At 21.4% G+C, this 10,919-nt stretch overlaps 6 protein-coding genes across 6 annotated transcripts in view; 4 read left to right on the forward strand and 2 right to left on the reverse strand.

Moving 5' to 3' along the window:
• The first annotated feature begins 517 nt into the window (after window positions 1–517).
• DICPUDRAFT_50500 (uncharacterized protein) lies at window positions 518–2,769 on the forward strand. Its single transcript, XM_003292497.1, has 2 exons — window positions 518–1,714; window positions 1,805–2,769. Exons 1-2 carry the CDS (start codon window positions 872–874, stop codon window positions 2,681–2,683), a joined length of 1,722 nt encoding a protein of 573 aa, XP_003292545.1. The 5' UTR covers window positions 518–871; the 3' UTR covers window positions 2,684–2,769.
• Window positions 2,770–3,155: 386 nt separating this feature from the next.
• Window positions 3,156–3,707, forward strand: DICPUDRAFT_89866 (uncharacterized protein; the record flags this gene model as incomplete). The annotated part of the gene is made up of 1 exon (XM_003292498.1): window positions 3,156–3,707. One exon carries the CDS (start codon window positions 3,156–3,158, stop codon window positions 3,705–3,707), a length of 552 nt encoding a protein of 183 aa, XP_003292546.1.
• Window positions 3,708–4,204: 497 nt separating this feature from the next.
• Window positions 4,205–4,950, forward strand: DICPUDRAFT_99381 (uncharacterized protein; the record flags this gene model as incomplete). Its single annotated transcript, XM_003292499.1, has 1 exon — window positions 4,205–4,950. One exon carries the CDS (start codon window positions 4,205–4,207, stop codon window positions 4,844–4,846), a length of 642 nt encoding a protein of 213 aa, XP_003292547.1. The 3' UTR covers window positions 4,847–4,950.
• Window positions 4,951–5,114: 164 nt separating this feature from the next.
• On the reverse strand, window positions 5,115–6,428 carry DICPUDRAFT_89867 (uncharacterized protein; the record flags this gene model as incomplete). The annotated part of the gene is made up of 4 exons (XM_003292508.1): window positions 5,115–5,600; window positions 5,674–5,947; window positions 6,021–6,174; window positions 6,245–6,428. 4 exons carry the CDS (start codon window positions 6,426–6,428, stop codon window positions 5,115–5,117), a joined length of 1,098 nt encoding a protein of 365 aa, XP_003292556.1.
• Window positions 6,429–7,307: 879 nt separating this feature from the next.
• Window positions 7,308–9,356, reverse strand: DICPUDRAFT_157280 (uncharacterized protein; the record flags this gene model as incomplete). Its single annotated transcript, XM_003292509.1, has 2 exons — window positions 7,308–8,270; window positions 8,769–9,356. 2 exons carry the CDS (start codon window positions 9,354–9,356, stop codon window positions 7,308–7,310), a joined length of 1,551 nt encoding a protein of 516 aa, XP_003292557.1.
• Window positions 9,357–10,217: 861 nt separating this feature from the next.
• DICPUDRAFT_157281 (uncharacterized protein) overlaps window positions 10,218–10,919 on the forward strand; it is a gene marked incomplete at both ends in the record, with an annotated part of 2,614 nt that continues 1,912 nt past the window's right edge. The window contains one exon of the mRNA XM_003292500.1: window positions 10,218–10,223. Within this exon, the coding sequence (XP_003292548.1) occupies window positions 10,218–10,223 (6 nt within the window). The remainder of the gene's footprint in view (window positions 10,224–10,919) is intronic.

Here is a 10,919-nt window from a genome sequence, read left to right on the forward strand (position 1 = left end):
GTCATTTTTTAATAATAAATTAAAAAAAAATAAAAAATGGTTTAAAATTAAAAAAAATTAAAAAAAATAAAAAATGATTTAAAATTAAAAAAAAAAAAATTAATAAATTAATAATTACCAAGATATATATACAAAATTTAAATTTTCGATTTTAATATTTTCAAAAAACATTAACATAAATTGGAAAAAATAAAAAAATTCATTGCCCAAAGAATGAATTTTTATTTTTATTCGATTTCTATCAAGAATCAAAACTTCTCCAAACCCTTTTCGCACCACCTAAACTTTTTATGTCGGTACTCAACTCGGTGGTTTTAATGTTTATTATTATAAAAATTCTTTTGGAATCTTTTTTTTTAAAAATAATATCATTATAAAATTAATTATTTTTTTAATTATTTTTATTATTAAATCTATTTAAATTAAAATAATTTTTATTTTTTTTATTTTTTAATTTTTTTTATTTTTTAATTTTTTTTTATTTTTTAATTTTTTTTGATTTCTCTTATTTCTTTTTAATTAAACAATAATAATAATAAGAATAATAATAATAGCATTATTTTTCTTATTATTTCTAAAATAGCTATTATTTTTTTTGCTTTTGTTAAACAATTCGAAAAATGTTTTATTTTTTAAATTAAATAAAATTCAAAAAAAAAAATTTTAAAAAAATAATATTATTTTTATTTATGTATAAATAAAAAAATAATTATTAATACAGTGCTATATATAAATTTTATTTATATTTATAATAATAAAAATAATAAATAATAATAATAATAATAATAAACATATTATTTTTTATTTAAAATAATAATAGTTTTTAGTTTTATTTTTATTATTATTTTTAATTTTATTTTTTTAATAAAAAATGGCAACAATTGCAAAAGCAAGAGAAAATAATATTTTTAATAATAATAACAATAATAATATAGATGATAATAATATAGAAAATAATCCAGATAGTAGTTCAAAAATAGATATAGAAAACAAAACTATAAAGAATAATAAACAAAATAATATGAATTATAATAATAGCGATAGTAATAGTTTAAATAAAATTACAATTTTTGATATACCCATCGAAATTTTGTTTCACATTTTTACAATCGAAAATAATGTAAACTATTATAACATAAGCTCACCAATTCAAATAAATTGTAGGAATATAAATCATAATAATAATGATTTATCTATAAATTATAATAGCTATAATAAAAAACAAGTAATTAAAATGATAATAAATTTCTCAATGACATGCAAATATTTTGAAAATATATTTCAAGATGATAGATTTTGGTTCAAATCTTATAAAGATTATTTTTCAAACTATTCACTAATAGATATTGATAGGAAATGTTTATCGAGTTCAAATTATACACCAATTTCACTATCATCATCAACAACCCCGACTAATATCTCACCAGCATTATTACCCTCATCCTCTTCCTCTTCAATAGAAAAACCAATTACAAATAATAATGATAATCATATTATTATCAAAAATCACCACCAACAACATGATGACAAAATAAAATTTAATGAAGGATTCAATAAATCCATAAGCATAGATGACAATGATAACGAAAATAATATTAATAGTAATTATAAAACTAATGATAATAGCAATAGTATAAACAAAGAAGGTTTAGAAGAAATTTTAAATATTAATTATAGAGTCAACTTATCATGGAAAAATAGATTTATTAAAAGAGTAAATATTTCAAACACTATTATTATAAAAAAAATAATCTTATAATTAACAAACAAATATTAATAAAAAAATTTAATTATTGATAAATAGAATCACCCATGGAATCTACACAATTTATCATTAAAAAAAGAAATTCAACAAAATAAAGGAATAACATCATTAGAAGTTGATAATAACTATTTATTTAGCGGGTCCCACGATACCAATATAAACCTATATAGCCTAGATGATTTAAAGAGTAAACAAGTATTCAAGGGACACGAATCAACTATATGGGCATTAAAATCAGATGGAAAAAGACTATATAGTGGTTCAAATGACCATACCATTAGGATATGGGACTTAAAGAGTAATCAATGTAAATCAATAATCAGGGATAGAACAAAAATTTTCTCCATAGCGATAAAAGATAAACTTATAGTTAGTTCAAGCGATAATAATATTAAAGTATGGAATAGAAAATCTCAACAGTTAGTAACTACACTAAGGGGTCACAATGGAGGTATCAACACCATCGAGCTCAAAGATCAAAATTTATATAGCGGTTCTTCCGATGGATCGGTAGGTGTTTGGGATTTAAATCAAATGAAAATCGTCACAAATAGAATTGATCCCGTTGACAAGATTCTTTCTTTGAAACTAGTTAATACAAATACTCTTGTTACAGGTTCACAGAATTGCCAAATCAAGTTTTGGGACCTGCGTCAATCCCATCGTGACTCTCCAATTGTTTCTTTATTAAATGCGCATAAATGGGAGGTTTGGCAATTAGAAATGTGTGGCGGATACTTATTTAGCGGTAGCTTTGACCATACAATCAAAGTTTGGAGTTTAAATAATTTTCAAAATTTAAAAACTATTTCAAGCCACCGTAGTTACATCCACGCTTTAACCTCTTCATCATTTAATTTATTCAGTGGTTCTGCAGATAAATTTATTAAAATTTGGAAATCTGACGATATAATATAAACCAATAAATCAAATTAAAATAATAGTGTACAAAAAATAATATAATAAAAATAATAAAATAATATAATATATTAAGTTTAATAAATATTTCTAAGTTTTATTTTTTTAGTTTTTTTTTAATATAAAGATGACGCGTATCAAATTGATATTATTTTTTATTGTTTTTTTTTTTTTATATTATCTTGTCATCCAATAAAGAAAAAGAAATTATAATAATGACGGTGAACTTAAAATTTAATTTAATTTTTTTATTTTTTTTTTTATTTTTTTTTTATAATTTTTTAATTTTTTTAAAAATTTTTTTTTTTGAACAACAATAAATTTTTTTAATTTTTTTTTTTTTTAAAATATTTTTACCTGTATAATATTATATATATAATATAATAATAATAATAATTTTACAAAAATGGAACTTTTAATGGGTTTAGTTTTTGTTGTTTTAATGTCAGAAATTTTATTCTGTTCAATTTTAATGTTACCAATTTCAATGCAAAAAAGAAAATCAATCTATGAAAAAATCAAACCATTAATCAATGGACCAAATACCCGTATTGTTCTTAGAGTCGTCGCATTACTTCTTTTAATTGTTTTCGTTGATTCAATTGTCAACTCATACAATATCAACAAGAAACTTCACAGCCCAGAATTTGCCTCTAAAATCGATAGACAAAATGAATACACTCGTATGTTTAGATATCAAAGAAATATTTACATCTCTGGTTTTTCACTCTTTTTATATTTCCTCATTTTCCGTTCACAATCAATCGTTGCTGATCTCTCAAAAATGGAAGTTAACCAAGATGCCATCGCCAAGCAAACCAAAAATAATCAAAGCCAAGTTGAAACTCTTATTTCAGAAAATGAAAAATTATCAAAACAATTAAAAGATTTAAAGAAAATGGAAAAAGAACATCAAGCTATGAAATCACAAGCTGAAAACACCTCAAAGGAATATATGAAGTTAAAAGAAGAGTATAATGATCTTTTAGGTAAAAAAACTAAAGATCAAAAGAAAAAAGATTAAATAAAAAAATATTATTATCTATATTTTTTATATTTAAATAAAACAAACATTATCTATAGACTTTTTTTTTTATTATAAATAGTTTAAAAAATTACAAATAAAATAATCTTTATTTTTTTTTTTTTTTTTGTATTGGCTGATGTTTATATTTTCCATATTTTTTTTTATTTTGTTTAATCAAAAAAAAAAAAGATATTGTATTGAATTAAAAACCAACTATTATGGAAATTCTTTCTCATTAAAAATTTCCACTCACATAACAAAATCAAAATTTAAATTATTATTTTTTTCTTTTTTTTTTTATTTTTTAAATGAAAATAAAAATTATCTCTATGAGACAACCCCCTTCAATTATATATTACAAATACACCCCAAAAAATAATTTAAATTTATTTTTTTTAATTTAAATTTATTTTTTTTCATTTACTTTAATTTTCCATGTATCTGTAATTATTTTTTTTTTTTTTCATTCATATTGTAAAAAAATAATAATAAAAATGAAACTAATATTACTTTTATTTTTAATTTATATTTCTTGTGTGCTATGTTCAATTGAAATCATTGGAAAAGCTTTATTAGATATCCGTTATGATTCTGGAAATTGCCAACCAGGTACCGAAACTGAATATAAGGTTGTAGAATTTTGTAATGCACTCTCAAAAATTGAAACAAATTCAAGTGGTGTATATATGTTTCACAAAGAAAAAAGTGATGGTTTGGACTATTGTTTTGGTAAAAGATATGGTGCAAATAAAGTTCATCTTGGAAAATGTATTAAATTGGGGAGAGATTACCCAGAATCAATAAAGACTATATGGTATGATCCCCAAGTTTACTCATCCATCTTTAATATGTCCGCCGCTTTACAAATAACTCACTTAAATAGTTTATGTGAAAATAAGAATAGATTGGTTACGGTTATGTTATTAGATAAAGTTTATAGAAGCAATGACCATACCTGTGAGTTTAGAAATGTCTCTTCTGATGGAATAAATGTATACACCTGCAAAGATGAATTTCGTAATGGTTGTAATCAAACAGACTTTTACCCATTTGGAAAGGGTATCCTTACCAATGGATACTTTGTTAGTTTCGAACCAATTGGTCAAGTTGCCAAGGATATGAATTTTTTTTCATAGGATAAGGGTGAAAATTCTGGTGCAGTTTTAACAGTATCTAGACACCTCTAAAAATTAAATAAAAAATACAACAAGTGCAAAAAGTGGAGCGTATCTTAACAAATAAATAAAAATATTTTTTTTTTTTTTTAATTTATGGAATCTGCAAAAGACATTTTTCTTTATGAAAGCAGTAATATTTGTTTTATTTCAGTTATATAATTTTATTATTAAAAAAGGAATAAATAGATATTTTTAGAAAGAGGGGATAAAATTTTATTTTAATTCTTTATTCTTCTGTTGTTATATTGTCATGGTTATTGCTACTATTACTATTGTTATTACTAATTGTATTTTTATTTACACTGTTGTTTAAGTTATTATTGCTAATACTTAAACTGTTAATTTCATTATTATTTAATTCTTTATTTGGGTCATTTGCCCCATTTTCAAGATCTAATTTTGAATTTATGCTGTCACCACGCTTCTTGGATCTTTGGGATGATCTGATACTTCCTAATGATACTTGATTATCGTCATTATCTCTTTTTATATGATAAATATGTTTATCTATATAATCAATAACAGGGTCTAAAAATTCCAAATCGTTATTAATTAAAAATGCAATTAAATCACATATAATAACTAAAAATACAAGATGAAATTCATATGGTAATACAAAATGATATCTTGTTTTATCGGCTATATTTAATAAACTAAATAACATTATAACTATTGATACAAATAAATACTTTAATAATAAAAAAATTGTGTTCTATATAAATTTATAAAAAAAAGAAAATATTAGTAAATTAATATAAAAACTATTTATAGTTTAAAACTCTTACTGATTTATTAGTTGACTCCACTTTTCTTGTATTGTTTAATAAAACCAAAATTGAAGTTGTTAAAATGATTGATAACAAAAGTGACAGTGCATTTGGTGCGTAAAAAGCTAATAAATATATAGATTCTGTAACTTTGAAATCGAATAACCTATTTAATGCAATAATATTTAGCAACGCAATGATACCCAATGGACTTGTTAAAACTATATACAATACCAATGTTTTATTATTAAAAATTTTTCCATTCATCCTAATATCTGTACTGATACCAATCCTATAAAATAAAAAAGTATATAAAAAATTAATAAAATTATGCACAAAATTATTATTTTTTTTTTTATATTTACCAGTAATTTAAAAATAAAGATAAAATTGAAAAAATTAAAAGTGGAATAAAAAAATTTAAAATAATAAAAATAACAACTAAACCCTTTATTAAATCAAAAGAAGGATTATCATCATGTAAAATTCTTGATGTAATAAAAAAAGATGCAGACGTCACTATATTAAAAATATATAAAACAATTAATGGGTGTGCTAATAATAAAAATATAATTAAACCATTACTTACGAATCATAAAACATGCCATCGTACCATGTATTATTTCTCTCATCGTTTTTATTTTTTTTGAACAAAATAATACATTATATACAGTTCTCCAAATTAAGAAAGCCCCGCTGAATGCTGCTATAAATCCCCATCCTAATAAATAACTAACTCCAGGTAAAACCCCACCTGATCCAATAATTGGCATTGTGTTTTTTTATATTTTTTTCAGGTTGATATTTAATTTTTCTTTTATTTTAACTATGTTTTATCTATTTTATTTATTTGTTTTTTCTGATTATAATTTAAGATAATATATAAGAAATTAAAATATTGTATTTTTAGATTAATTATTTAAAAAAATAAAAAATAAAATATAAAAAATAAAAAAAAATAAATAAAAAAAAATAAAATAAAAAAAAGAAATATAAAAAAAATAAATAAAAATAATTAAATTAATTAACCCACACTTACACACAATTAATTTTCTTTCTCTTTTTCTGTATACTTTTTTCAATTTATTTTACCATTACACACTCAAACACACTAACTAAAAAAAAAAATAAAATTATCCTTTCCATATATAATAAATAAATTTTTTTTTTAACAACACACAACACATATACATATACTGTAAATTACAAGTACACATACTAAAAAAACCTAATGTAAACACATAAAAAATCCGCAATATTATTATACAAATAAAAATAACTATTTTGATAAAAGAAAAAAAAAATATTTAAAAAAAGTGTGTTCTTTATTTTAATATATTTAGATAAATCTATTAAATATTATTAGAATAACTAATCAAATATATATTAAAATTAAAAATAAAAAATAAAAAATAATTAATTCATATAATTACAAAAAAAGAATCTTCAGAATTTTTCCTTTTTTTTTTTTTTTTTTTTTTTTTTTTGTATATATATTTGGAATTATTAATTTTAGTAGTTTCTAATCGTTTTAAAAAAAAAAATTCCGGTAGATATTACTGATAGAATAATTATTGATAGATTTTTTTTTTTTTTTTTTAATTAATTTTATAAAAATTTAATTTTTTATTTTTTATTTTTTTTTATTTTATTTATCTGATATCTAATTCCTTTTTATTGTAAAAAGAATCTAATTTTGTTGAAAAACTAGATTCTTTATTTGAAGGGAAAATATTCCAAAAACGTAAACTATGATCACCGGCACCAGTACAGACAGTTTGACCATCAGGGGAAACAGCCAAATATAAAACTCTCATTGTGTGGCCAGTAAGAGTAGTCACAGGAGTCATAGATGGGTAACTCCAAACACTAATTTGATTTTGAGAGTAGCCATGAGTACTAACTAATTCATTTACATTCTTTGACCATGCTAAATTACAAACTTGGGAACCAGTATCTATAGATTGGATGGATTGTCCATTCATTGTATTCCAAAAACGAATACATTTATCGTGAGTACCACCTCCGCTTGCGAGTAAACCTCTTTGATGTGGGCTCCATGCTATAGCTTTGACGGCAGCATAATGGAATTTAAATTGATACAATGGTTTTGATGAATTTGAATTATCCCAAACATTTAATAAATTATCATTACCACCACTTGCAAGTTGTTGACCGTCTGGTGACCATTTAAGACCACAAATCTCGTGTCTGTGTCCGACCAATCTTGAAGCAAAAGAGTTTTCACTTGACCTTACATCGTGGTTCAATATTACTTTATCTTTACCACCACTACTTAGTATATAATTATTCCATGCCAAAGAATTTACTCTTGATGAATGACCTTGCAATTCTCTGATTTTCTTTTTCTTAGTTACGTCCCAAATTTGAACAATACCATCATTACCACCAATAGCTAAATGGGTACCACGTTGTATCCATCCGACGGATGAAACTGGTTGGTTTGGCTCCATTTCGCAAAGCTTTGATACTTGGCTTGTAGTTGCATTCCATAAATATACACTTGTATCTAAACCAACAGCTAAAATATTCTGTGAGCTCCAATCAATTAAATTTAAATAGAAATCATCTTTGATCATTGGTGCATCCAATATCTTTATTGGGGTTTGGGGGGTTTGTCTTTGTGGTTTTCTTGGTGATGATAATAGTTTTTGTGAGTTATCGCTTAGGGGGGGGATAATGAAAATGGGGGGAATCCGTGGCTATAACTAAAACCTATTTTTTTTACTTTTATTATACTTTTGATATACCAGCTTAAAGTTGTTAACATTATTATTATTATATTTTATTATCCTATATGAATTTTTTATTTTTTGGGTGGGATTATTAATTGTAAAAATTTCTTCAATATTATTATAATTCGTATTATTTATATTATTGGTTTGATTACTATTACTATTATTTATATTTATATTATTTATATTATTTATATTATTATTTGCATTTGTATTGGTATTGGTATTTGTATTGGTATTAGTATTGATATTGGTGTTGGTATTGGCATTGGTATTGGTATTGGTGACAGTGATGTTATTGTTATTGTTATTGGTGTTGGTATTGGTGTTGTTATTATTGTTGTTGTTATTATTTACATTTTGTTGGTGATTACTATTGTTCGCAGTATTATTATTATTATTATTATTATTGTTATTTATATTTGAATTGATTTGTTTAATTGGTGATGCAGAAATGGTCTCTAAAAAAGATGATGATAATGACCCCAATAATTCATTTTTTAAAATCATATTATATGCCAAATGACTTTCATCTTTTTGTCTATCGATTGTATATAAATTATTTTCACTTGGATAAAAAAAATTACTTTCTTCCATACTGTAATGATTTTGTGATTCAATACCTATTGACATTGGTATAAATCTATCTCCATAACTATCATTTGATAAAACTGTATTGGTTGATGCTGTAGTTGGTGTTCCCATTAAATTTGTTGTTTTACTTGGCGACCTTTTTATGGGTGATCTGTTTTCATCATAGTTTTCATTACTTGTGGTTAAAATAATAGTATTATTGTTATTACTATCTATATTGGTTTGAAAGAAGGAAGATAGGGGTAATGGTATTGGTGATGAATATATACCATTACTTTGATAATATGATTTTGAACTACTTGGTGACTTGGATGGTGATCTTAGTTTTTTTTCATATTCTGAATGAAACATTTTAAATTATTTCTTTTCTGTATAGTGCTGTTTTTGTTGTTATTATTATTATTATTTATTATTATTATTATTATTATTATTATTATTATTATTATTATTATTATTATTATTATTATTTTTTATTATTATTATTTTATGGGTTATTAAATTACAAAATTTTATGTTGTGTTTGTTGCAGTTGTTTTTCTTAATAATTATTTGATTTTTAATATTATAAATAATTTGTAGTTTATTATAAATTAATTAATAATTTTATTGATAAAAAAATTTTAAAAAAAAAATAATAATAATTTTTTAATTTAAATTTAAATTTTTTTTCTTTTTTTTTTTATTAAATTTTTAGATTGATAAAAAAAAAAGATATTAATTTAAAAAAAAAAAAAAAAAGGTGTATGTGTGTGTTTGTGTTGTTGAAAGAGTTTATAAATTTAAATTTTAAAGAGAGAGTTTAATAAATTACAAAAAAAAAAAAAAAAAAGTATTTAAAAATATATATATAAATTTAGATTATACACTATTTTTATTTTAATATTTTTTAATATGATTTGATTTTTGTTATTTTAATGTCTCTATGCTATAGTATTTACTAATACTAATTTAAATTAAATAAGGTGATGTTGTGAGGTGTTTATGAAGATATATATAAAAAAAAAAATTAAAAAATTGAAAAAAAAAAAATTAAAAAAAATTAAAAAAAAAATTAAAAAAAAAATTAAAAAAAATTATAAAAAAATAATTATTTTAATGTAATTTTTTTTTTTGGGTTTTATATTTATATATACACTTAATATCTTTTTATATGGTATAATATTTGATTTTTATATGTATAAAAAGGGGTATTATGTATAAATAAATAAAAATATGATAGTGTGTGTTCAACCCCCTAATTCAATAAAAAATGAAAATAAAAATTAATAATAAATAAATTAAATAAAATTAAATAAAATAATAATTATATAAAATATCATAATATAAAATTATGTTCACCAAGAGATTTCAAAAATATTTAAGATATACATGAATTTTATTTGGGTTCTTTAAATAACCAATAGTTTTTATTTTTTTTTTATTTTATTTTTTTTGTCAAAAAATATCCATTTGTTACTATTTAAAATTGAAAATATTTTTATTTCTATTTTTAATTAAAAATTAAATATTATTTCATTATCAATGACTGCAAATAAACTATTTTATTTTTTATAAAAAAAAAAAAAAAAAAAAAAAAAAAAAAATTTAATAAAAAAATACGAATTTTTTTTTTTTTTTTTTTTTTTTTTAATGGCAAAAAAATTGTTTATGGTTTTTTGTAAATAAATTTTTTTTTTTTTTAAAAATATAAAAAAAAGAAAAAGGATTTTTCTTTTCAAAAAAAAAAAAAAAAAAATTTTTAAAGGAACTGTCGAAAAACCCGGTCCTAAAGGGGGCAAAAAAACCAGTTTAAAAAAAACTGGAAAAAAAAAAAAACAAAGTTCACCAACCAACACAGAAAAATTTTTGCAAAAAAAAAAACCAATCCCGATTTTTAAGAATTCGGGAAACCCAAAAGTTTTCTTGGTTGGGGGG

This window comes from Dictyostelium purpureum, assembly GCF_000190715.1.
Source record: "Dictyostelium purpureum unplaced genomic scaffold DICPUscaffold_351, whole genome shotgun sequence".
Taxonomy (NCBI): domain Eukaryota; phylum Evosea; class Eumycetozoa; order Dictyosteliales; family Dictyosteliaceae; genus Dictyostelium; species Dictyostelium purpureum.

Excerpts from the sequence above, each read along its gene's own strand:
- DICPUDRAFT_50500 (XM_003292497.1), top strand. The coding sequence starts at position 872 with ATGGCAACAATTGCAAAAGCAAGAGAAAATAATATTTTTAATAATAAT. Across the intron at positions 1,715-1,804 it reads AAAATAGATTTATTAAAAGA|AATCACCCATGGAATCTACA; the intron begins GTAAATATTTCA and ends ATTGATAAATAG.